Source organism: Dendrobates tinctorius, unplaced genomic scaffold, assembly GCF_039654945.1.
Source record: "Dendrobates tinctorius isolate UK_male_01 unplaced genomic scaffold, ASM3965494v1 ptg000035l, whole genome shotgun sequence".
Classification (NCBI taxonomy): domain Eukaryota; kingdom Metazoa; phylum Chordata; class Amphibia; order Anura; family Dendrobatidae; genus Dendrobates; species Dendrobates tinctorius.
The window spans coordinates 68251380-68278937 of record NW_027361703.1 but is presented as its reverse complement, the minus strand read 5'-3'; the positions used below and the strand labels follow the sequence as shown (position 1 = coordinate 68278937).

Below are 27558 nucleotides of genomic sequence, written 5' to 3'. Positions count from 1 at the left end.
ACACAAAGGTTAAACAATATAAGGTGCTGTAATCACAAAACTTACATGGAATAAGGAGTGCTGCCCAAGCCTGCCGCCCCTACGCGCGTTACGCCGCAGCTTCCTCAGAAGGCAGCACTCCTTATTCCATGTAAGTTTTGTGATTACAGCACCTTATATTGTTTAACCTTTGTGTGCACTTTGTGCCTATGACAATAGGCTAATCCCTGCTCGTGTGCATACTTCATACTTATGCTGATAGGTTAATCCCTTATGCAATACAGCACTAGTGCACTTTTTCCAGCACCAGACACTTTACCCTTTTGTTTCCTCACTTGAGGTCAAATGCCTATATTGGGCTTTAAATGTAAAACGGGTGTTTTATTAATTTTTTTGTGCTTGAACTGATTTAATATGGATTATCTCATGTAAGGTGTGATTGTTATTATTTATGCCCTTTTTTGCCTGCATTAGCAGCAATGCTCTGTTAATTAATTTTTAATGTAAAATTAAAATTGCGGGCTGGTGTTTGTAGCTTGGGGGGGCAATATCCATGGCCCGTTCCTAGGCTATGAATATCAGCCCGTAGCTGTCTGCATAGCCTTTCTGGATATTAATTATAGGGGAACCCCACGTTTTTTGTTTTTTTTTTAGTCCCCCCTATTTTAATAGCCAGTACAGGCTATGCAGATATTCATAGAGAAAATAGGGGGGGAAGCCAGCACTGCTTGAGGTTAGAACGCATAAATTGAAGTGCATATGCACATAATATCCAGCTGTATTCAAAAATGAGATATTTGGCAAAAAAATTGATCAATTCAATTGAGCCACCCCGCCGCGCCAAGGCAATCTCATGTGGGGGGGTCCTACTCTACATTTATAATAAATACTGTGCCATTACGGCCTCCTAAGAGCATGACCACATCAAGTGCAATCTGTACCTGAACATTGCTGAATCGCTCCCATGAAGCCAGATGAAGCAAGTGCAGATGAAGGCCAACCAGGTCTGAACACAGACATATCAAGATTGACCTCCACACATTGCCCAACCAGGAAACATAGATGAAGGGCGATATTGGCCCGGACACAGGTGCATGATTAAATAAAGCTTGGGGCAGGGCGGGGCTGCCGTGTGTGTGCACAGCAGCCTAAATCCATCATAATGAACACAGAAAAATTTATAGCGGACATAGCCAAGCGTGCACGGCAGCAGTGGTGGTGAGCCACAAACCAACAACAAGAAAATAGGGGGGGAAGCAAGCACTGCTTGAGGTTAGAACGCATAAATTGAAGTGCATATGCACATAATATCCAGCTGTATTCAAAAATGAGATATTTGGCAAAAAAATTGATCAATTCAATTGAGCCACCCCGCCGCGCCAAGGCAATCTCATGTGGGGGGTCCTACTCTACATTTATAATAAATACTGTGCCATTACGGCCTCCTAAGAGCATGACCACATCAAGTGCAATCTGTACCTGAACATTGCTGAATCGCTCCCATGAAGCCAGATGAAGCAAGTGCAGATGAAGGCCAACCAGGTCTGAACACAGACATATCAAGATTGACCTCCACACATTGCCCAACCAGGAAACATAGATGAAGGGCGATATTGGCCCGGACACAGGTGCATGATTAAATAAAGCTTGGGGCAGGGCGGGGCTGCCGTGTGTGTGCACAGCAGCCTAGATCCATCATAATGAACACAGAAAAATTTATAGCGGACATAGCCAAGCGTGCACGGCAGCAGTGGTGGTGAGCCACAAACCAACAACAAGAAAATAGGGGGGGAAGCCAGCACTGCTTGAGGTTAGAACGCATAAATTGAAGTGCATATGCACATAATATCCAGCTGTATTCAAAAATGAGATATTTGGCAAAAAAATTGAGGTCAATCCTGATATGTCTGTGTTCAGACCTGGTTGGCCTTCATCTGCACTTGCGTCATCTGGCTTCATGGGAGCGATCCAGCAATGTTCAGGTACAGATTGCACTTGATGTGGTCATGCTCTTAGGAGGCCGTAATGGCACAGTATTTATTATAAATATAGAGTAGGACCCCCCACATGAGATTGCCTTGGCGCGGCGGGGTGGCTCAATTGAATTGATCATTTTTTTGCTAAATATCTCATTTTTGAATACAGCTGGATATTATGTGCATATGCACTTCAATTTATGCGTTCTAACCTTAAGCAGTGCTGGCTTCTCCCCCTATTTTCTTGTTGTTGGTTTGTGGCTCACCACCACTGCTGCCGTGCACGCTTGGCTATGTCCGCTATAAATTTTTCTGTGTTCATTATGATGGATCTAGGCTGCTGTGCACACACATGGCAGCCCCGCCCTGCCCCAAGCTTTATTTAATTGTGCACCTGTGTCTGGGCCAACATCGCCCTTCATCCATGTTTGCTGGTTGGGCAATGTGTGGAGGTCAATCCTGATATGTCTGTGTTCAGACCTGGTTGGCCTTCATCTGCACTTGCATCATCTGGCTTCATGGGAGCGATCCAGCAATGTTCAGGTACAGATTGCACTTGATGTGGTCATGCTCTTAGGAGGCCGTAATGGCACAGTATTTATTATAAATATAGAGTAGGACCCCCCACATGAGATTGCCTTGGCGCGGCGGGGTGGCTCAATTGAATTGATCAATTTTTTTTTTGCTAAATATCTCATTTTTGAATACAGCTGGATATTATGTGCATATGCACTTCAATTTATGCGTTCTAACCTTAAGCAGTGCTGGCTTCTCCCCCTATTTTCTTGTTGTTGGTTTGTGGCTCACCACCACTGCTGCCGTGCACGCTTGGCTATGTCCGCTATAAATTTTTCTGTGTTCATTATGATGGATCTAGGCTGCTGTGCACACACATGGCAGCCCCGCCCTGCCCCAAGCTTTATTTAATTGTGCACCTGTGTCCGGGCCAATATCGCCCTTCATCCATGTTTGCTGGTTGGGCAATGTGTGGAGGTCAATCCTGATATGTCTGTGTTCAGACCTGGTTGGCCTTCATCTGCACTTGCATCATCTGGCTTCATGGGAGCGATCCAGCAATGTTCAGGTACAGATTGCACTTGATGTGGTCATGCTCTTAGGAGGCCGTAATGGCACAGTATTTATTATAAATATAGAGTAGGACCCCCCACATGAGATTGCCTTGGCGCGGCGGGGTGGCTCAATTGAATTGATCATTTTTTTGCTAAATATCTCATTTTTGAATACAGCTGGATATTATGTGCATATGCACTTCAATTTATGCGTTCTAACCTTAAGCAGTGCTGGCTTCTCCCCCTATTTTCTTGTTGTTGGTTTGTGGCTCACCACCACTGCTGCCGTGCACGCTTGGCTATGTCCGCTATAAATTTTTCTGTGTTCATTATGATGGATCTAGGCTGCTGTGCACACACACGGCAGCCCCGCCCTGCCCCAAGCTTTATTTAATTGTGCACCTGTGTCTGGGCCAACATCGCCCTTCATCCATGTTTGCTGGTTGGGCAATGTGTGGAGGTCAATCCTGATATGTCTGTGTTCAGACCTGGTTGGCCTTCATCTGCACTTGCGTCATCTGGCTTCATGGGAGCGATCCAGCAATGTTCAGGTACAGATTGCACTTGATGTGGTCATGCTCTTAGGAGGCCGTAATGGCACAGTATTTATTATAAATATAGAGTAGGACCCCCCACATGAGATTGCCTTGGCGCGGCGGCTCAATTGAATTGATCAATTTTTTTGCTAAATATCTCATTTTTGAATACAGCTGGATATTATGTGCATATGCACTTCAATTTATGTGTTCTAACCTTAAGCAGTGCTGGCTTCTCCCCCTATTTTCTTGCAGATATTCATAGCCTGGGAAGGGGCCATGGGTATTAACCGCCTCCCAGGCTATAAACATCAGCCCCCAGTTGCTGGCATTCCCTCTCTGGACTTGAAAATTGCGCTGGAGCCCACGCAATTGTTTTTTTTCCATTTTTTTAAAAATTAAACATTGCGTTTAAGGCCGGGGTCACACTTTTACGAGAATCTCACATGAGTCTTGCACTTCGATACCTGGCACTGCCGCCGGCACTTGGGACCAGAGTGTGTGGCTGCATGTATTTCTATGCAGCTGAATGCTCCGGTCCAAGTGCCGACGGCAGTGACGGGCATCAAGGTGCGAGTTTCTTGAAAGTGTGACCCCGGCCTAACGCAGATTTTTTATATCTATAGATATATCTAGCTATAGATATATCGATAGATATATCTATGTATCAATAGATATATCTATCTATAGATATATCTATGTATCCATACCTATCTATAGATGATTGATAGAAGGAATGAGATAGATTAGATTATACACTGCTCAAAAAAAATAAAGGGAACACTTAAACAACAGAATATAACTCCTAAGTAAATCAAACTTCTGTGAAATCAAACTGTCCACTTGGGAAGCAACACTGATTGACAATCAATTTCACATGCTGTTGTGCAAATGGAATAGACAACAGATGGAAATTATTGGCATTTATCAAGACACCCTCAATAAAGGAGTGGTTCTGCAGGTGGGGACCATAGGCCACATCTCCGTACTAATGCTTTCTGGCTGATGTTTTGGTCACTTTTGAATGTTGGTTGTGCTTTCACACTCGTGGTAGCATGAGATGGACTCTACAACCAACACAAGTGGCTCAGGTAATGCAGCTCATCCAGAATGGCACATAAATGCGAGCTGTGGCAAGAAAGTTTGCTATGTCTGTCAGCGTAGTGTCCAGAGGATGGAGGCGCTACCAGGAGACATGGAGGGGGCCATAGGAGGGCAACAACCCAGCAGCATGACCGCTACCTCAGCCTTTGTGCCAAGAGGAACAGGAGGAGCCCTGCAAAATGACATCCAGCAGGCCACAAATGTGCATGTGTCTGCACAAATGGTTAGAAACCGACTCCATGAGGATGGTCTGAGTGCCGACGTCCACAGTTGGGGGTTGTGCCTCTATGCAGGCTTTCATATGTCTGGCACTGAGGAGAGGCTTTCGTCGGGCCACTCTCCCATAAAGGCCCGAATGGTGGTGGGCTACAGTGATAGTTGACTTTGTGGAATTTCTCCCATCTGCCTACTGCATCTGTGGAGCTCAGCCACAGTGATCTTGGGGTTCTTTACCTCTCTCACCAAGGCTCTTCTCCCATGATTGCTCAGTTTGGCTGGACAGCCAGGTCTAGGAAGACTTCTGGTGGTCCCAAACTTCTTCCATTTAAGGATTATGGAGGCCATTGTGCTCTTAGGAACCTTGAGTACTGCAGAAATTCTTTGGTAACCTTGGCCAGATGTGTGCCTTGCCACAATTCTGTCTCTGAGCTCCTTAGCCAGTTCCTTTGACCTCATGATTCTCATTTGGTCTGACATGCACTGAGAGCTGTGAGGTCTTATATAGACAGGAGTGTGCTTTTACAAATCAAGTCCTATCCGTTTAATTAAACACTGCAGGGCTCCAATGAAGGAGTAGAACAATCTCAAGGAGGATCACAAGGAAATGGACAGCATGTGACTTAAATAAGAGTGTCTGAGAAAAGGGTCTGAATACTTGTGTCCATGTGATATTTCAGTGTTTCTTTTAAAATAAATTTGCACAAATTTCTACATTTCTGTTTTTTTTCAGTCAAGATGGAGTGCAGAGTGTACGTTAATGAGAAAAAAAATGAACTTTTTTGAGTTTACCAGATGGATGCAATGATACAAAGAGTGAAAAATTTAAAGGGGTATGAATACTTTCCGTATCCACTGTATGTGTGAGGATGTTCCTACAAAGCACATAGGTAGATGGATACCCGCCTAGCTGCAGAGCTTGGTACTAGAGTTGAGTGAATATGTTTGAAATCTGTCACCGAATCTGAATTTGCCATATTCGTGCCATATTGTTACCATAAGTTAAAAGAAAAAAAAAGGGGGGGTTTGTACCGTGTTAGCCAGTTGAAAAAAATAATGCTCTTGGTGCGAAAACAAGATAATCTTGTATTTATGATACCTTTTAATGACAAACAATAATAAAATAAATGATGTTACAAAGCAAGCTTTTGGGACTTCTTGGGTCCCTTCCTCAGGCATGGTGTAACAAGGTTTCTAAAAAAACGAAATATTTGGACAAACAGCAAAAAGAAAAAGAGAAAAAGTTTTATTCAAAGTTTTATTTATTATATCATGCCCCTCTTTTTTCTCTTTTTATTTGTTGCTGTTTGTTTATGCATATATTTGTGTTTCTTCATAAACTTTGTTACACCATGCCTGAGGAAGGGACCTAAGAAGTACAGAAACCTTGCTTTGTAACATCATTTTATTATTGTTAGCCATTAAACGGTATCATAACTAAAAGATTACCTTGTTTTGTTTATTACACTGAGAGCATTATTGTTACCATATTCGTGCCGAATTTATGTTTGACGATTGATTCCGAACAGATTTGTTTATTTCTACTCCCACTGATTGACCTCAAAATTAATCAGTGGGATTATATATTCAATAATAACACCAGAAGCACAAAAAGAATAACCCCTAAAATTTAGCTTTTAATTCAATGACTAAAAACATTAGTGAAAATGACTAAAAGAAGGAGTAGTAGAGGACAAAAAATGAAGGGATAAAAAATTGTTTTTAGTTCTCTTCAGTATTCAAATATTGGGCCAATGGCTAAGTTACCCTAGTCAGCCCTAATTTCACCCTTCCTAGTCGCGGAGGTTGGCACCCTAGTTGTAGACGATATGGCGCCCCCGCTCAACGTCGGTATCCCTAATAACCCCTACGTCTCCCTGCATATACAAAAAGGGACACAAAAAAGAAACACACACACACTTATAGTACCGAAAGAATAAAGAGACAAAAATAGTCTCATAGATAATACTAAATTGCTATGAACTTATCTCGTAGTATTTCTAATAGTATAAGAACCCCAAAAAGACTTATCTCGGAGTCAAAAGAATATAATGGGGTTAATATCCGGCAGCTTAGAGAAGGACTTATCTCGTAGTCACAAAAATGCTAATAAGCTGCAAATGGCAGACCCAATTACCAGATAGCAAAATTAAAAAACGGCTACAAGAAAAAGCACATCACATTGAATAAATATTGCACACTAGAGGCAGTGAAAAAAAGCCTATATAGCACTTGCGGCAGCCATTACCTTGCAAGTGAGGGCAGAATCACCCTAATACAGTAAAAAATAATAAGGCTACCATATTCATCTCTGATTATACAGCGTGGTACACCAATATTCAAGTAGCAATGCATACAAAGTCACATAGCATAATTGCTCAGTAGATTAAATCTAAATAGATAGTGCCACCGCAGGATCTGCCAAAAATAATGTACAACATTATACTTATCAGCCACTTGATGCATATGGAAACCCGACGCGTTTCCCCCTCTTAATCCGCTGAGGGTTCATCAGGGGTCAAAAAGTGGGGTCTCATTACCCCTGGCCGAGAGAGCAATACAGTGTGCGGCAAAAGCATTATTTTTGGCATTATTCAATGTGATGTGCTTTTTCTTGTAGCCGTTTTTTAATTTTGCTATCTGGTAATATCACGCTGTATAATCAGAGATGAATATGGTAGCCTTATTATTTTTTACTGTATTAGGGTGATTCTGCCCTCACTTGCAAGGTAATGGCTGCCGCAAGTGCTATATAGGCTTTTTTTCACTGCCTCTAGTGTGCAATATTTATTCAATGTGATGTGCTTTTTCTTGTAGCCGTTTTTTAATTTTGCTATCTGGTAATTGGGTCTGCCATTTGCAGCTTATTAGCATTTTTGTGACTACGAGATAAGTCCTTCTCTAAGCTGCCGGATATTAACCCCATTATATTCTTTTGACTCCGAGATAAGTCTTTTTGGGGTTCTTATACTATTAGAAATACTACGAAATAAGTTCATAGCAATTTAGTATTATCTATGAGACTATTTTTGTCTCTTTATTCTTTCGGTACTATAAGTGTGTGTGTGTTTCTTTTTTGTGTCCCTTTTTGTATATGCAGGGAGACGTAGGGGTTATTAGGGATACCGACGTTGAGCGGGGGCGCCATATCGTCTACAACTAGGGTGCCAACCTCCGCGGCTAGGAAGGGTGAAATTAGGGCTGACTAGGGTAACTTAGCCATTGGCCCAATATTTGAATACTGAAAAGAACTAAAAACAATTTTTTCTCCCTTCATTTTTTGTCCTCTACTACTCCTTCTTTTAGTCATTTTCACTAATGTTTTTAGTCATTGAATTAAAAGCTAAATTTTAGGGGTTATTCTTTTTGTGCTTCTGGTGTTATTACTCCCACTGATTCCAATGACATTCGGCGAATATTGCAAACACAATATTCGCTGCCAATCGGAATGGAAACAAGTTCTGAAAAATTTGCTCAACTCTACTTGGCACCCTCACTCAACATCATCTCACTCCAGTGATCTCACTTCACTCACAGTGAGTCTAACGTTTCCTCAAATACTAGGACAAATCAAGAGCGAACTGTGAGAAAAACAGAATCCCTAGAATTTCTAAAAATCCTCTGCATCCATATAAAGCAGACTACAAGAATGCCTCATATACAACCCTGAAGTGCGGTAATGCCATTGATAAATGGAAAAAAAAGCAAAACCTGTGACGCATTTGTTTGCGAACGCCCATACCCTCACATTGGCACCTATCAGCAAGAGGAATGTTCCCGACACACACACGTTGCTGCAGCCTGATGTCAGCGTGCCGGCATGTGTATGCGCTGAGCAATGACGCGCCATGTTCATCAGGTCCCAGGTAAGTCTAGCGTGCATGGCCGTGTCCCCAAAGCACAGACAGTGTTTGGAAAGATCTTTCCTTTTTCTTTGCAGCATGACCCATGAAGCATTACAGATCCCGGCGGATATGATTTCATACTAAGAAGTGTCTGAGTATGCCTGTGTGGAGAAGAGGGAGAACTAGATTTCTCGATTGTCTGAGTCCGCTGATGTTGGACTTCGCCCTGTGCGTGATCCGAATTCTGGAGCCACCGCATCATGCTACTATTGTTCTCTCATCCTCAGTCGTCAGGAGAAAAAAAGAATCACAGCCGTGCACTGCCCCATAGGGTGACGTTGGGCTGGGCGCTGTCCAATAAAACATCTGACGTCACTCGGCTGCATTATACGCCAGTATGACCGAGCCCTATAGGTAAAGCGCCCACTGCTAGATATGGGTCTGCCCTGTCTGTGAGGGACGCATTGCCCAGAACCATAATCCAGCAGTATAACCTCACTGTGCTTGTATAGAGGGGATGTCAACTGCTACTAAAACCCAAGCACCCTTCCCTCCTGTGTCCCCAGCAGCTCCTGACACCCACTCCTAGTAGCTGCACTAAGGCTATGTGCACATGTAGTTTTTGGTCCTGCTGATTTTCCCACGTGGATTTGGAAAAATCCGCAGGTAAATTCTCAGGTCAAAAGGCCTGCGGTTTCACAGCTCTACAATGGAGAAGGTATGAAACCGCTGCAGATTCCGCACAAAGAATTGACATGCTGCGGATTTGATCCCGCAGCAAAACCACGCGGAAAAATCCGCAGCATGTGCACAGCGGTTTTCATTTTACCATTGAAAACAATGGTACTGTACAACGCAGCTAAATCTGCTGCAGAGCCTGAAACGCTGCAGATCCGCAGCAGAAACCGCAACGTGTGCACATGGCCTTACTCCTGGGAGAGAAGCACACGAGGGACATGACTGTCATGTCTATGAGGGAGGAGAATGTGCTGAGTCCATAGGACCAATGGCGGATCTTAAATGGGGCGGTCGCCCCGGGCCCAAGGTTTTTTGGGGGCCCAGGGCACTGGCGTAGCGTGGTGGGGGGGGGCGGTCAGCCCCAGGCGGCATGTGTGTGGGGGCGGCGCGGCTGCAGCAATTCCACCCTGCAGTGCAGTGCAGCGGCGGGCAGGGAGCGATGCGATCACGGCAGCTCCGCTGCCTGCAAGAGTGAATAGCAGGAGCGGAGCGGCAAGGGTCCGTCCTGCTTCCTGCCTGGAGGCCGCGCTTCCTGTTTCACACAGAGGAGCGCCGCTGAATGACGTCATCATTCAGCGGCCGCTGCTGTGTGAGGGAGGAATCTCTGGCGATGCTGCGGACAGGTGAGAGGAGAGAGGTGGTGTCTTGTGTGTATGTATGTATGTCTGTGTGTGTGTGTGTATGTCTGTGTGTATGATGGAGCAGGCAATGATGGGAGTGATGGTCTAGAAGGCAGTGATGGGGTGAAGGAGCAGACAATGATGGGGTGATGGAGCAGGCAATGATGGGGGTGATGGAGCAGGCAGTGATGGGGTGATGGAGCAGGCAATGATGGGGTGATGGAGCAGACAATGATGGGAGTGATGGAGCAGACAATGATGGGAGTGATGGGGTGATGGAGCAGGCAATGAGGGGAGTGATGGGGTGATGGAGCAGGCAATGATGGGGTGATGGAGCAGACAATTATGGGAGTGATGGAGCAGACAATGATGGGAGTGATGGGGTGATGGAGCAGGCAATTATGGGGTGATGGAGCAGACAATTATGGGAGTGATGGAGCAGACAATGATGGGAGTGATGGGGTGATGGAGCAGGCAATGATGGGGGTGATGGAGCAGACAATGATGGGGTGATGGAGCAGGCAATGATGGGGGTGATGGAGCCGGCAATGATGGGGGTGATGGAGCAGGCAGTGATGGGGTGATGGAGCAGGCAATGATGGGAGTGATGGGGGTGATGGAGCAGGCAATTATGGGGTGATGGAGCAGGCAGTGATGGGGTGATGGAGCAGGCAATGATGGGGTGATGGAGCGTGATTTTGTGCGTATTGGCCGTAGGCCTACAGCTTATGTGCAACGTCTTTTTAGGCCATGTCCACACGTGGTGGAATGGTGGCGGGTTTTCCGTATGGACCCGCAGCAAACCAAGTGCTGCGGTCCGTACGGCTGTCAATTCCCGCACGGGGACCGCAGCGCTCAGGTGGGAAGGGGGGTACAGGGGCCCAGGTTTTATGAACAGCCCCGGGCCCATAGTCCACTTAATCCGCCACTGCATAGGACAGATCGGCCAGCACATCTGCGCCACTTTCCAGTCGATCACAAGTCAGTGTGATCAGATTACTCATCGCCAGCTGAGCACAACTGTAAACCGCCCTGCACACGGCGCGCTGACTGTATAAAGTTGATTGAAGGGAAAAAAAACCCGGAAGTGACGCGTTGTGCGCGTGGCCGGCAATGTGTCGGTCTGTGAGATGTCATCAGTGCGCGGCCGCCGGTGATCTGGCACCTGCATTGGGACTACTCCGGCCCGGCACATAGGGCTGCAGCAGAGTGCCCCCTCTGGTCAGACACAGGTACTACTAATGCCCGGGAGCTGGGTACGTTTCTCTGGTGCCATATGCTGCGGTAATGTGAAGGGGGCGCTCTTCCTCGCTGTCAGAGTATAGCAGCGGGCACGGTCATGGCTATTAGCTTTTCCCACAGTGTGCCACGTCACGACTGACCGTAAATAAACGTTTTTAGGAATTAATTTGCTTCACTTTTCACTTTCTGTTCTAGATTATGTTACAAACTATATAATGTACTAAACCCCTTCCCTGCACGTGGTGTCTCCCCAACACATAGGATCACTGTGGATCAGACCATGGCACACAGAGAATGTAGGGGGGTTCTCAGGTCTCCTGGTGTGGGGGGTGATGGTAACCATAAGGAATGTACGGTTTGTACAACACGACAGTCTGTGGGGCTTGGATACACAGCGTCCTCTGACCACTATTGAAAAGCTGTTGCCTTTATGGGACTGTATTAATTCACACAATGTGAATGATCCAACACAACAGCCATGGAGGATTGCAGTGACGGCTGTCTACAAATCCATGTGCAGTTGCTCATAGTGACATGGAAGATCACTGAGGGTCCAGTGCGAACCCCTGATCCTTCCGTGGAGCCAGTCATTTACCACTGACAAGATCTGGAGCCCCTCTGTTTTAGTGGTGCGTAGTGGTTTATTACCTGGATCCCCAGCGAAACTACCTCAGGTTTGTCTCTGTGACGTGTGAGGAGATTCACAATTCTTGTTCTGGGCGTCAGATGACAAAGTCGCTACTTTGTTTTATGTGGAGTCTAAGGCTATGTGCACATGGTGCGGATTCTGCAGCGGTTCCGCAGACCAAGTACAGTACAATGAAACCTTATGGGTTTTCAAAAACGCTGTGCTGACGGTGCGTTTTTTCCGCGCAATTTTGCTGAGGTTTACAAACTGCAGCATGTCAATTGTTTGGGCGGTTTCACACCTTTAACATAGTAGAGGTGTGAAACCGCAGACCAAACCGCAGGTCATTTACCTGCGGTTCCGCGCGGAAAAAAACGCAGGTGAATCTGCAGCGTGTGCACATAGCCTAACAGGGCTTACAGAAAATCAATGTTATTTGAAGGTTTTGCAGTGTTAAAATATTTATAAACACAAATTGTTTGGTCCATATGTTTTGTGGGCAGAGCCTTACCTTTTGGCTTTGTTCAGATCTCTTGGATCAAGATTGTCTCCACTTTTTACTTAGGCCTCATTCACACATCCGTGTTTAAATATGTACTTGAAAAAATGTTACCTGTGTCATCCGTATGTCCGTTTTTACCACCAGTGTAGGGCTTGCGTGTCTTTTTACCATCAGTGTTGGGTTTGCATGTCCATTTTTACCACCAGTGTTGGACTTGCGTGTCCGTTTTTACCACCAATGTTGGGCTTGCGTGTCCGTTTTTACCACCAGTGTTGGGCTTGCGTGTCCGTTTTTACCACCAGTGTTGGGCTTGCGTGTCCGTTTTTACCACCAGTGTTGGGCATGCGTGTCCGTTTTTAACACCAGTGTTGGGCTTGCGTGTCCGTTTTTACCACCAGTGTTGGGCATGCGTGTCCGTTTTTACCACCAGTGTTGGGATTGCGTGTCTGTTTTGACCACCAGTGTTGGGCTTGCGTGTCCGTTTTTTGCCTCAAATGTTGGGCTTGCTTGTCCGTTTTTACCACCAGTGTTGGACTTGCGTGTCTGTTTTGACCACCAGTGTTGGGCTTGCGTGTCCCTTTTTACCACAAGTGTTGGGCTTGCGTGTCCCTTTTTGCCACAAGTGTTGGGCTTGCGTGTCCCTTTTTGCCACAAGTGTTGGGCTTGCGTGTCCCTTTTTGCCACAAGTGTTGGGCTTGCGTGTCCCTTTTTGCCACAAGTGTTGGGCTTGCGTGTCCCTTTTTGCCACAAGTGTTGGGCTTGCGTGTCCCTTTTTGCCACAAGTGTTGGGCTTGCGTGTCCCTTTTTGCCACAAGTGTTGGGCTTGCGTGTCCCTTTTTGCCACAAGTGTTGGGCTTGCGTGTCCCTTTTTGCCACAAGTGTTGGGCTTGCGTGTCCCTTTTTGCCACAAGTGTTGGGCTTGCGTGTCCCTTTTTGCCACAAGTGTTGGGCTTGCGTGTCCCTTTTTGCCACAAGTGTTGGGCTTGCGTGTCCCTTTTTGCCACAAGTGTTGGGCTTGCGTGTCCCTTTTTGCCACAAGTGTTGGGCTTGCGTGTCCCTTTTTACCACAAGTGTTGGGCTTGCGTGTCCCTTTTTGCCACAAGTGTTGGGCTTGCGTGTCCCTTTTTGCCACAAGTGTTGGGCTTGCGTGTCCCTTTTTGCCACAAGTGTTGGGCTTGCGTGTCCCTTTTTGCCACAAGTGTTGGGCTTGCGTGTCCCTTTTTGCCACAAGTGTTGGGCTTGCGTGTCCCTTTTTGCCACAAGTGTTGGGCTTGCGTGTCCCTTTTTGCCACAAGGGTTGGGCTTGCGTGTCCCTTTTTGCCACAAGGGTTGGGCTTGCGTGTCCCTTTTTGCCACAAGGGTTGGGCTTGCGTGTCCCTTTTTGCCACAAGGGTTGGGCTTGCGTGTCCCGTTTTGTCCACCAGTGTTGGGCTTGCATGTCCATTTCTACCATCGCTGGTTTTCACAGATGGATAAATAAATTACAAAGTTTCTCCTATCGTTTTCAATGTTAAATACTGACAGCACAAGGATGGCACATAGATTCCATCCTTCTGCGATACTTGTTTTTCACGGATCCATAGACTTGTATTGATATGGAGAAAAACGTACATGTCTCCGTGAGTTTTGCATGAACACACAGTCAATGAAGAAACACGGCATGTGAACAGCAGCATAGACTATAATGGATACGTGTTGTATCCGGAAGAAAAATGGATTGAACAAGTATGTGCAACACGGACGTCTACATGAGGCCTAACCCAGTGAAACATCTTTAAGCTGACCACCATAAATTGCATAACAATGACTTGCAGTTGGGTGGTCTCCTTAAACATGGTTAGTATAGGTATTGTATGGGAATGAAAAATCAGGTGTGGATGTGGGGTGGTCTCTTAGAGTTACTGTATATGCATTAAAAAAAGTTTTATGCATTATTAATGAAGTTGTCTAGTTAAATATTTGCTTCAATGTGTTAGTGGCAGGATTACGCTTACTAATATACTTTCAGAATGATTGCTGCCCCTCTATCCTCATCATCCCTAGTCCGCTCCACTTCCACATTAGTTTAGGCATAGGTTCAGATGTATTGTGGTAGGTGAGGAGGACAAACCTCAAAACTTTATTTCCTAGTTTATATAATGTTGGTTCTTGCTATTACTGAACTATCTGCTCTTGCAGGTTGTCTTTCCATTGAGATTTGACAATATTAGATTTTTACTTTTTTACTTTAAAGGGGTTGTTCACAACTATGAAAAAACTTTTTCAATGTCTCCTAGCAGATTCTTCTGTCTTGGCTGCAGCTGGTCAGCGGATGCTGATTATCTGGAGACATCACGGCATGTCGCCTCCTGAAGGAAGGTGAATTAATTTTGTAGCACTGGGGCCATTGAAAGTGTTTCTTAAAGTATTGTTTGGTATACTGTACCATTAGGTTAACTAATATTTCTGGAGTGCAGAAAAATTAGAATGTTTCTTTTTTAGATGTTTCCAGGATTGACCCATTAATGCACATAAATCAAATATGGCGTCTTGTGAAACGGGTGAAGCATTAAACAAATCAGACCAGCATGACTTGGAGAAACCAACTGAGGTCCCTGTAACTCCTGATCCAAACACATCTGATCTACCATTTTATGTCTGCGAGTTTGTGGAGAAAGAGATTGGAAATGACTTCAAGTCCTTGTGGAAAGTTTCCAGTCTAATTGATAAAATTGCAGAAGAGAAGAAACATCTGGAGGAGCAGGTATGGCAAGGGGTTTGTTGTAGTGAACAAGGTGGAGTTGTATCTGTACATGTTTGTATCATTTCCTTTATTTTTACATCTGAATATATTTCCTCCTCAGGTTTTGACTGTCTCATCTGAGGCTCCAAAACGAATTCAGGCTGCCCTAAATAATGCTGAAAATACACAGTCCGCCCTCGCAGCCCTGGTGAAAAGAGAAGGCACTCTTAGTGAAGCCATCACTAAACATCTGGAAGATGCTGCCCCATGGATGGATGATTTAGGAGCGCTAACAGACCAGATCAATGAAGTTGAGCGTCACCTATCTTACTTAAAGTGGATTTCACAAATTGAAGAACTGAGGTAAACCAGAGGCTATGCCATAGACTGCAGTCCTGGGTGTTAATGCAATGGAACCAGTGCAAGTCTCACTAAGAATTAGGATCTGCTTTGCAATGATTATTTTAATTCTGTCTTAAGGTGGATGTCCACAACTTTCTAACACCTTATTTCGAGTCTTCTGAATTTCCGTGAAAGCCACAGCCAGTCAGCTGTCATGTTCTCTGCCTCGTCGTAAGACGTGGCTAGGGGACAACCAGGGGACACAGTGAGGCATACTGGATGCCTGTATGGGGGGGAGGTTGTATTTTGTCACAACCCTTCTTCCAGTAACGAGAAGTTGTTGAGTAGTAGACAACTTGTGAGTCTTTCTTTACTTTTTCTTTTCAGTGACAACATTCAACAGCATCTAATGACTAATAATGTAGCAGAAGCTGCCAGTACCTTGGTGTCTATGACAGAACAGGCTATTAAGCTCCAGGAATCATCGTGCATTCATCTGCTGAAATTTATTACATCTACAGTTCAGTTCTGGCACAAGATACTGAAAGACAAGTTAACAAGGTATAAATAAGTGTGAGGCCGCGTACCACCATAGTATAGGTGTTTTACTATATACCATACAGTCATCAGTGTTGTAAAGTCACTAAATTAATCCTTCAGTTTTCCTTTTGACTCAGCGACTTTGAAGAAGTGTTAAGTCAGTTACGCTGGCCTTTTATTGGTCCTCATCAGCCACTGACACCAGTCTCTTCATCAACATCTGGGAGTGTAACAGACATCTACGCCAGCTTGGAAATGCTCTTCACTCAACTCCTAAAGCTTCAGATTTCGTATCCTTTATGGAACATGATGTCGATACTGCCTTACTATAATTCATAGGTTTAGAATAAAGTGTTGCTTACTAAGGGCGTGTGCATACGTTGTGTATTTGAGGAGTCTTTTACATCAGCATTTGTAAATCAAAACCAGGTGATGAACAATCAGATGGAAAGTGTAATAGAAACACGTCACAAATTCTCCATTTGTTACCCACTCTTAGTTTTGGCGTACAAATACTGATTTACACAGGCAATCCATGCATGTGTTGCGGCTGTTGAGCGCAAGGACTCGAAAGTATTTTTCAAGCATGCCGAAGACACTCAGTTTGCACCTGAACATGCTTGGATAACACCTTCCCCGCGCACGTTCACTCATCACTAGTAGAGTCGAGCGAAGTTTTCAATGGAAAACAATGTTCGGATTACGATCGCGAGTGAATATTCTTTTGGCAATATTTGCCGAACGCCATTGGAGTCAATGGGAGTAGAAATGAGCCAATATGTTCAGAAACTACCATCACACATAAATTTGGCACGAATAGGGTACCAATATGGCAAATTCAGATTCAAACATATTTGCTCATCTCTAATCACAAGTCTCTACATATATATGTACACTGGGAGAGACCTCTCACTCCAGTATAGCAGGAGCCACCGGGGACCTGCGTGTGTGACTAGTCTCCCATGCGGCTTGGTCCCCAGCCAACTTTTGTGTTTTTTTTTTTTTCTGAAATGCTGCAGTGTTTCACCTTCAAACATACATGACTGAAATCATACATTGTATCCGCTCTCGGGTTCCCTTAAATGCAACAGAAGGAGCCACTGAGTATTACTGTAGTTAGTTAGTTTATTGGTTAAATGCTGATTTTTGTATTCCTCAACATGTACCTATAGCGATGAATTAATAAGTAAACCTAAGCAGGTGCCAGAGAAATATTCTCTTCCCACCTCTCCTCCCATCATTCTTCCAATCCAAATTATGTTATCTCCTCTGCAGAAAAGGTTCCGCTATCATTTTTCTGGAAACAGACAGACTAATGTTTTAAGTAAGGTGAGTAATGCTTGTCTCTTAGGCTGGTTTCACATTAGCGCATTTTCAGCGCGCGCACGGCCGGGGGTAGCTCCGCCCCCGAGCCGCCTCTCTGCCCGGCGTGCCCGCCCCTTGCTTGTAGCGCCGCCTACTAGCGGACAGCGGCGCCTGCGATCGGCGCACCCTATCTTTAGCATAGGGTGCGCAGATCGTGCGCAGGCCGTGCGCTAGTTGCGCTTTGACCTGTGCTGCGCACTTTTGACGGTGCGCCGTGCGCGCCAAAATCAAACTTTTCGGATTTTGGCGCGCACGGCGCACCGTCAAAAGTGCGCAGCGCAGGTCAAAGCGCAACTAGCGCACGGCCTGCGCACGATCTGCGCACCCTATGCTAAAGATAGGGTGCGCCGATCGCAGGCGCCGCTGTCCGCTAGTAGGCGGCGCTACAAGCAAGGGGCGGGCACGCCGGGCAGAGAGCCGGCTCGGGGGCGGAGCTACCCCCGGCCGTGCGCGCGCTGAAAATGCGCTAATGTGAAACCAGCCTTACCCGCTCATGAGCTCTCGCATTCATTCATGACCCCATTATAAATTAATAGGCTCTGTCTGCTTTGCCATGGTATTGTTAGAATTGGTGCAACTTTTTGTGGTGTTCTCAGGATTTTTGCTGTGATCCTTTAATATCTTTCCTGTTTGTCACCCAGCCTGAATGGTACCTCACCCAGGTGCTCATGTGGATTGCAAACCACACAAAGTTTTTAAATGAAAAGATTCAGCCAATTCTCAAGAGTTCAAGATTCACTGTGAATGCTAAGGTAATATCTTAAGATTGATGATGTATTAACCCCTTAGTGACAGAGCCAATTTTTACAATTCTGACCACTGTCACTTTATGAAATTATAGCTCTGGAACGCTTCAACGGATCCCACGGATTCTGAGATTATTTTTTTGTGATATATTGCGCTTCATGTTAGTGGTAACATTTCTTTGATATAACTTGAGTTTATTTATGGAAAAAAAAGGAAATTTGGCAAAAATTTTGAACATTTTGCAATTTTCAAAGTTTTAATTTTTGTACCCTTAAATCAGAGAGTGGTGTCACACAAAATAACGTTTCCCACATGTCTACTTTACACAATTTTGGAAACATAATTAACATAATTTTTTTTGTTAGAACGTTATAAGGATTAAAAGTTAACCAGTGATATCTCATTTTTCCAACAAAATTTACAAAACCATTTTTTTTTAGGGACCAACTCACATTTGAAGTGAGTTCGGAGGGTCAATATAACAGAAAATACCAAAAAGTGCCACCATTCTAAAAACTGCAACCCTCAGGGTGCTCAAAACCACATTCAAGGAGTTTATTAATCCTTCAGGTGCTTCACGAGAACTAAAGCAACGTGGAAGGAAAAAATTAACATTTTACGTCTTTTACAAAAAAAATACTTTGGAACCATGTTTTTTTTACAAGGGTATCAGGAGAAAATGAATACAAAATTTGTGTAATTTCCCCAGAGTACGTTGATGGGGGGGGGGAGAGCCACTGTTTGGGCGCATGCCACTGTTTGGGCGCATGGCAGGGCTCAAGGGAGGGAGCAGAATTTGACTTTTTGAACGCAAAATTGTCTGGAATCAATGGTGGGCACCATGTCGCGTTTGAAGACCCCCTGATGTACCTAAACAGTGGAAACCCCCCAATTCTAACTCCAACCATAACTCTAACCACAACTCTAACACACCCCTAACCCTAATCTCAACTCTAACCGTAATCCCAACCATAACCACAACGCTAGCCCCAACCCAAACCTAACTCTAATGGAAAAATGGAAATAAATACATTTATCTTATTATTTTTACCTAAGGGAGTGCTAAAGGGTTGTTTGATTTACTGTTTGTTTGTTTTTTCATTTTGATCACTGTGATAGACCCTATCACTATGATCAAAATGAACCAATAAGAAAAATTACCAATTGTTGCTGGGTGCTGGCCGGCAAATCTCTGCAGGCACACTGCGCTTGCGCCTGCCATTTTCCTCCCGAAAGAAGACGCCAGGGGACAGGACAGGGGGAGTCAGTAGGGCCCAGGGACACCGGGGGGCTCAGGGATCCTCATTTCTCTCTCCTCCGAGACCCTGGAGAATTTCCAATGCTAGGGGGTGCTATAAACTTGTTTCTCAGCGCCGTTAAAAAGCGGCGCTGAGGAATAAGTACCCTTAACTGTCGCCGTTAAAGAGCATATTGGCGGTCATTAAGGCGTTAAGAGATGTTAGTGCATGTTATAACTGAATGGTACACCAGTTTTGTGTGACTGCTTTATCTGATCCTGCTGGTTTTCTTCTTAACACATGGAATTATTGGACAATTATTGTCCTTTCTTTTTAAAGAACTATTCCCCGGTTCTGCAAATATGAAAATGGGTTTCATACATGTAACATAAATAAAATTAAATGAACACTGATAAACTTTTATGGAAGGGGAGAGAACCCTTCCCTCACGGGGTTGCAATCAGTAGGTTGTGGGATGATGGTTAAGTTCTATGCACATAAAATACCAGAATAATTTGAATGTGTGTTTCACAGGTTGGTTGTAAATAATGTAGTTAAATGTGTTGTCCGGGTTTATCACAGGTGTGTTGTGAGGATTTTTCGGTGATGACAACGAGATTGAGCGGTCATGTGGCCGCAAGTATGTGACATGCATACTCCTGACTGCTCAAGTCTAATGTGTCCGGGAGTGACACATTAGACTTGAGTTAGAGTGACTGCAGACTTTTGTAATACTCCAGGACAACTCCTTTAAAGTATTTCTGTCCACTATATGTAAATATATACAATATGTATGTGAGCTAACAGTGTGTGCTTGTCCTTATTGCAGATGGAGTTTATGCGAGGACTTGTCATGTTGGTGCTGGAGAAGTTGTCTATTGACATTCCTTGTTTGCTGTACGATGACGTCCTTTTTTGTCATCTTGTGGATGAGGTGCTCTTGTTTCAAAGAGAACTCCACACAGCTCATGGATATCTAAGCAACCTGCCAAATTGCATGCATATCCTTTCAGAGGACACTTTCTTTCAACGATGGCTAACAGTGGAAAGAAAACGTAAGAGGAGAATTTGTTAAATAACTAGGTTTAGACTTCACACTTTTTCATAAGCACAATATCATGCAGCTTCTGACATTGTCTCACTGGACACACATGCCCATTATATTCAAATCTCGCTAAAACTTTTATATTGACCTACATACAGTACGGTGCAAAAGTTTTCGTTAAGTGTGGAAGAAATGCTGAAAAGTAAGAATACTTAAAACTTTTTTATTTTTATCAATTAAAATTGAACGTGAATGAACAAAAAAGAATTCTGAATCTGATCAATATTTGGGATGACTAACATTTGCTTTCAAAACATCATCAGTACTTCTATGTATACTTACACACAATTTTTGAAAGGAAGCAGCCACAGATCTTTGTGGAGGTAGGCTTCCACAAATCCTTCTGTGGCAGACTCTACGTTGAGATCAGGACTCTTACAGTCATATCATCAATTTCAGGATTTCTTGTGCTCTAAGCAGATCATTGTTAATTACCTATTTGGAGTTGTTTTTCTGATGCAGAATATATATAGCCAATTGGATGCCTCCCTGATGGTATTACATAATGGATAAGTATTTGTCTGAATTTTTAAGAGTTGAGGACTCCATTAATCCTGATCACATCCCCAACTTATTTTACTGAAATGCAGCCCCAAATTTGCTGGGACCCTCCACCATGCTTCACTGTGGCCTGCACTCATTATTGTTTCGCTCTCCAGCCCTTCCTCAAACTGCCATCTATTATGCATTTTGACTCCTCAGTCCAGAGCACCTGCTACTATTTTTCTTTGCCCCAGTCCTTATGTTTTCAGGCATGTTTGAATCAGTTGACCTTGTTTTCATGTATGGATTTTTGTCTGCAAGGCTTCCATGAAGACCACTTCTGGACAGACTTCCCCAGAACAGTAGATGAGTGTAGCTTAGTCCCACTGGTTACTGCCAGTTCTGAGATGATGCAATAGTAAAAAGCTATATAAAGATAATTCTGCTGCGCTGCCTAACTTTGTGCAAGTGAACCTACAAGAATTGATGCTGTTTAGAAAGCAAAGGGTGATCACAGGAAATATTGATTTGATTTAGATTTCTCTTGTTCATTCACTTTTACATGTTAATTGCTATAAATAAACTAACACTCCTAGTTTTGAAAGCATTCTTACTTGGCAGCAATTTTCCACACCTGCTCAAAATGGTTGCACACTACTGTAGTTTGACAATACTCAAATTAAAAAATGATACATTTACAAGTTGCTCATGAGTGAATAAACGTCATTATGCATCCTTGAAGTATTTATTTTACTCACTAATTCCACAGCACTTTACAGACATTATTGGCACTGTCCTCACTGGGGCTGACAATCTATATTCCCTTTCAGTATGTCTTTGGATTGTGGGAGGAAACCGGAGAACCCAATGGAAACCCATGCAAACACGGGGAGAACATACAAACTTGTAGTTGTTGTCCTTGGTGGGATTTGAACTCAGGAACCCAGCGCTGCAGTGCTAACCACTGTGATATCCAGTGAATTTTTTGCTTTTTCTGTTGTAAATAATTCAGGATCAAGATCAAGTTTTTTGAAAATTCCAATAATGGTAATAACTGCAAGGGACGATATTTTCATAGAACATTAATTTCATTATTTTAATTTAAAATGGGATGTCTCATACATCAGTAAAATTGCAAAGTGCTTGTAAAAACAAGCAACTTTGTAATTTTTGTCTCTTACTAAAAATCTTCTTGGTGCTCAAGAATGGAAGGATTTTTAATTTTGTAGTGTACAGATCATTTCCTAGGTTACAAACCATCGCTGCAGTCCCACCTTGGCCAGTTACCTAGGCAAAAAGCATGTTGTGCTGCTCTGAAGCTGGCCAGATCCAGTCTCTGAACACTTCTACCTTACTGCTGAGGCAAAACTGTCTCCGCTTGAAGACTGAGAGAACGCACAGTTTGGACTAGTGACAAGACCATTTCGGTGGTCCAAACTGTCAATCTTGAGTAGCACACTGCCCCCAGCAAACCATAGGGCTGGGACTGGTGTGCTTCTGAAGATACAATTTGAGAAACCCCTTGAACAGACCACCAGATTTGCACTGGGCCCCATGATGCTCTTCTCTGTGATTACTGGGTGTCATTCATACCTACAACATTTTGAGCAGTTCTGGTGTTGCACCCAAATCTTACAGGAACCCCGAGATGTCTGGATGTGCTGTCATTAAAGTGTCTAACATTTCCATGTGACTTCTCATATACAGCAAGTATCGTTATTTTCTTTCGTTAGTGGCTCTAGAAAAGATGGATTCTATGCTGTCATCGGAGGCTGCGTGGTCATCACAGTACAAAGACATCTCTGATGTTGATGAGATGAAGTTTCCAGACTGTGCGGAGACATTTATGACTCTTCTGCTTGTTATAACAGGTAATATTTTCAGGCTAGTTTTCCAATGCCATTTGCAAACTCAAAAAAAGTTTTCACTATCCATTTAAAATACGATAATTTTAATTTACTTTTTTTTTTTCTTTTTTCAGAAAATAATTTTTTACAATTTCATACACAATTGAATTTTTGCAATATGTTCGAGAGCTGCCTTAGCCATGCATTTTTTTTTTTTTTATATAACATGCTCCTTTTCCCTACAGTAATCCAGTCCTAACTTGCAGGGCTACTTGATTATTCCCAACAATTTCACTGCTAGCTCATTCTCCAAATAGGTTCCCGAGGATTCAGAAATCCGGTCTCATTTATTAGAATATTGTTGGAATTTGGAAGCATGTCTCCTGCTTGGAGCATAATGAAAAGATCATTCATCTGCCCGCTTTTCCTTTTGATGTTTTAAAAGATAGATGTCAGGGTTATGGCACACAAGGGATACCTAGAAGTAAGGGATTTCAAGATGAAATTATTAGTTTGCTAATATAATTACCATCATTATCTGCTATGTACAATATTTGTCGCATTATGACTTGGCTATTTTCCTATGGCAAAACTACGGTACTTAAAATTATGTATAGAAAGCAATCCACATCTTACTATTATTTAAAGTTGACAAACTTAGGAGAATTGCCATCCTTGCTGAATGGAAACAGCATGTCATATGTGCTAGCTTTGCAGTGTAAATTTATCAGGACCAGAGCTGCAGGTCTGTGCTTAAATAAGCTGTCATGTGTGCATAATTTTTCCTAGTACAGAATACATGGCTTGCTAACCTGAATTTTTACAGCTTATAGGCATATATGAAACTGTCAAGTTTGGGTCAGGAGACTCATGACTGTTCCATGCATCAGACTGTAAAACATGGATGTGTTTAATCTGCCCTTAGTAGTACATTGTCTAATGAACTGGCTCCTGGGTGGACTTCCCATGTTTTTCAGCTTTAAGTTGTAAATCATCGTCTACTCCTCAATGAGCACTGTCAGCATCTCAACAGTAAAAGGAACAGTAGAGGTTTTGGATATTTTAACTAAAGAAACCTAGCAGTCACATGTTTCATGATGTCTTTGGTAGGCAAAATTTCATCTCCCCTTAAGGCCTGGATCACACATGCTAGAAACTCGGACGAGTCTCGCATGTTAATACCCGGCACTGCCGCCGGCACTCAGGAGTGGAACATGAGGCTCCATGTATTGCTATGAGTCTGCACACCCCGATCCGAGTGTCAGGTATTAACATTAAGTGAGACTCGTCCGAGCTTCTCGCATGTGTGATCCCGGCCTAACCCTCAGTTTCTCTGCATGCTATGTATATGATACATCCAAAAGGTTTCATAGCCGTCACAGTTTTTCAGTGAGCACAGAGCTTCTGAAATGTTGCAGAAAGTGCAATAACCACATTTTGGGAGTAAAATCCCTTAGGATAACTGGAGAAAGCATAATTTGTTTTTATCAAGTTCCTTATTGTATCGTGTCTTAAAAACGCATTGGTTTTAGTATGTGATATGTATCTATAGATCAGTGTGTTTACAGCAACCACTAGGTTGCCAGATATCGTAGTTTTTTTTTTTTTTGTTTTTGTTTTGTAAATGATCTACATTCTTTATCTGATGGCCATTGATTGATCGGAGTTAAACATTCTAGGTGCTCCCAATTCATGTCTGAGCTGACTGTGTGGCTGAAACAGGTTTTCTTCTCTTGTGGCTACCAGACAGATATAAGAACCTCCCCACTGCGGAAAAGAAACTGAAGTTTCTGGAGCTGCAGAAGGATTTAGTTGATGACTTTAGGATCCGTTTAACACAAGTGATGAAGGAAGAGAACAGAGCTCTTCTCAGCTTTAAGTACTGTGCAATCCTGAATGCTGTCAATTATATTGCAACTGTGCTTGGAGACTGGGCTGACAACATTGTGAGTCGATGCATTCATATCATTATTGCTGCATGTTTACTAGTGTCTTTTAAGATTTGCTGGACTATCTCTACTGTATTTTGCATAGCAATTGCTTTGCCTTTAGTGTATCTATGGGGGCTGCAAAAGTCAAACCCTAAACAAAAGAATATATGCACTGCACATACAGGGAACTGTTCAGAATCAGCACCTGTTATATCAGATCTGCTAAACATGCCAGATACAAGTTGAGAATATTATTCCTCATATATAAGCCGTTGTATGTGAGGAATAACACTATTTCTGGCCATTATATGACTTATATCCTGCATGATTAGCAGGTTTTCCTTTGCAGAGGAAGACACAGCAGTTCCTCCTTATGCATTTATACTTTTATTTCCTTGCAGATACACATTCTGCCTATAGAGAGCAAAGTAATTTGATCGCACACTGCATAATTTGTAAAGTGTTTTGACCAAGTTTTGAGACTGAATCAGTGCAGGAGACAAAAAATAATCGATAAGATGAATAAGAGGCACTTTACGCTAATAAGACATGTTACAAAGTTTCCTATCTTCAATTGTGGACATGAAAATTCTAGTGTTTGCTTATGTGCCTGTGAGTTATTTATTCTGTGTGATATTAGAAGAGGTGCTAACACATTGACCTGTCAGTTTTTTATGAATCCTATATTTCTGTGGGATCTTACAATTTGTAATGTAAAGTCTGTGCTTGCAGTTCTTCTTACAGCTGCAGCAGGCGGCACTGGAGGTCTGCACTGATGGAAGTTCTAGCAGTAAGCTACAACTCGGACAGCTGGCTTCCATGGAAATCTCCGTCTTTGATGATATGATTAATCTTCTGGAGCGATTAAAAAACGATATGTTATCACGTCAAGTAGAACATGTTTTCCGAGAAGTCAAAGAAGGAGCAAAGATGTACAAAAAGGAAAGGTTTGTCTGTGTATCATCCATCTTCTTTGTCTTAGGATTTTTCACTTCGAAAAATAGGGATCTCAGTAACTAGCCATCTTATGGTGCTTATTCCAGATGGCTATCGTTGCCTTCACAGTCAGAACAAGCTGTGATGTCATTATCCAGCTCAGCATGCCCGATGCTACTGACGCTTAGGGACCGTCTTCTACAACTGGAACAACAGCTGTGTCATACGTTATTCAAAAGTGTTTGGCAAATGCTTGCCGAAAAGCTCGATTTGTTCATCTATCAAGATGTAAGTAAACAAGGATCATTGCAGATAGCAAGGTCTTGAGATAGTTAATACGATATCATTTTTTTTATATAAACAGGTCATCTTGGCCAATCATTTCAACGAAGGCGGAGCAGCACAATTGCAGTTCGATATGTCCCGGAATCTCTTTCCTTTATTTTCCCATTACTGCAAAAGGCCAGAGAATTATTTTAAGCAGTGAGTATAAATGAAGGGAAACCAGAATGTGTAAAACTATGCATACCAAGTGCAATGATATCATAATATATGTTCTCTAATATTTGGCGAATCCTTCGCTTGCACAGTATGATACAGTTGTATATGACAGTCTTGATGATTTGCTCTCTGATATTGTTATACTATTATCCCTGTCTCTAATTGTTACTCTTCTTATTACAGTGTGAAAGAAGCCTGCATTATTCTCAATCTTAGCGTTGGGTCTGCACTGCTTTTGAAGGACGTGTTACAGTCTGCAGCACAGTGCATGGATAAATCTGCTGCCAATGACCAAGTGCCCTCGTCTACAGCAGCACTTAACGAACTTGGTGTCTATAAGCTGGCACCTCAGGATGTGGAAATTCTGTTCAGTTTACGAACAAACTGGCCAAATACTGGAAAATAATTATTTATATCTGTCTTTTCCACAAATGAGTTGTTTGTATGGTCATTTTGTAAATATGTAGTATAAATGAATGAGTGAATGCCCCGACCATGGCATTTAAATAAGTTTTACATTTTCTACCAAACGTGATTTCAGTTTTCTATAACAAAGATCACAGGTAAGATCAGATACATAACATACCGTAAGTATTTTATTTTTGGGAAAATAATACAGTTATGTCACAGTCTTCAATTATTGTACAAATGTAATTAACAGGCTCCCATAATAAAACCTTAAATGGGTTATCTAGTGAAAATAGGTTTCTGTGGATAGGCGGTAACTTGCTGATGAGTCAGTGTCTGACTGCTGTCCCCAGAATGGGAATTTTAATGGTCCTCAGCTCCATTCATTATAGGGCTGCTGGAAAAGGTCTAGTGCAACGCTCGTCTGCCCCATAGGGAATGAGTGGAACGACGGTCCATCATGCGAACTGACCCTTCATTCTAACTGGGATTAAAGTACACCATTCTCCCATTGGTAGATGACAACTTGTTTTCACCATAAAACCTCTTTAATATTAGTATATGCATACAACTTTGCAACGTGTAACTAAAGATGCAGAAGATGATGGATTAATCTCAAGCTTTTCTTATTTGAGTAACTGGTTGATTTTGCAACTTTATAAAATTGTAGAGTATGTTAAAGGGATGTCCAGTACTAAACATCCCATTTTCAATATCTCTAAAATGTGGCTGGTAAAATAAGAAAAAATAAAACTTGCTTCCTGGACTGTTGCCGCTTTTACCGATGTGTCTCATCATGATCTCACAACATTTTTTTATGTCACGTGAGCGCTGCAGCCCATGAATGGCCACTAATTGGGCTCAAGTGACATAAACAATGTCAAGAGATTGCAGAAGGGGTAGGGTGGTCACAGTGCTGGTCTGGGAGGTAAGTATG

The 27558-nt window shown here is 43.1% G+C and overlaps 1 protein-coding gene across 7 annotated transcripts; it reads left to right on the top strand.

Annotated features, from left to right (window-relative positions):
- The first annotated feature begins 3018 nt into the window (after window positions 1-3018).
- Window positions 3019-27392, top strand: RINT1 (RAD50 interactor 1). 7 transcript variants are annotated; one of them, XM_073573606.1, is made up of 15 exons: window positions 11178-11316; window positions 14736-14814; window positions 14938-15199; window positions 15300-15541; window positions 15908-16081; window positions 16198-16350; window positions 17233-17389; window positions 18067-18177; window positions 20240-20465; window positions 22732-22869; window positions 24592-24791; window positions 25509-25723; window positions 25820-26000; window positions 26077-26195; window positions 26397-27392. In XM_073573606.1, exons 3-15 carry the CDS (start codon window positions 14978-14980, stop codon window positions 26617-26619), a joined length of 2361 nt encoding a protein of 786 aa, XP_073429707.1. In that variant the 5' UTR covers window positions 11178-11316; window positions 14736-14814; window positions 14938-14977; the 3' UTR covers window positions 26620-27392. The 7 variants fall into 7 exon arrangements, with proteins under 7 accessions (XP_073429711.1, XP_073429710.1, XP_073429707.1 ...); XM_073573605.1 differs by having other exon boundaries at window positions 14733-14814; XM_073573610.1 differs by lacking the exons at window positions 11178-11316; window positions 14736-14814 and adding an exon at window positions 3019-3039.
- The last annotated feature ends 166 nt before the right edge of the window (window positions 27393-27558 follow it).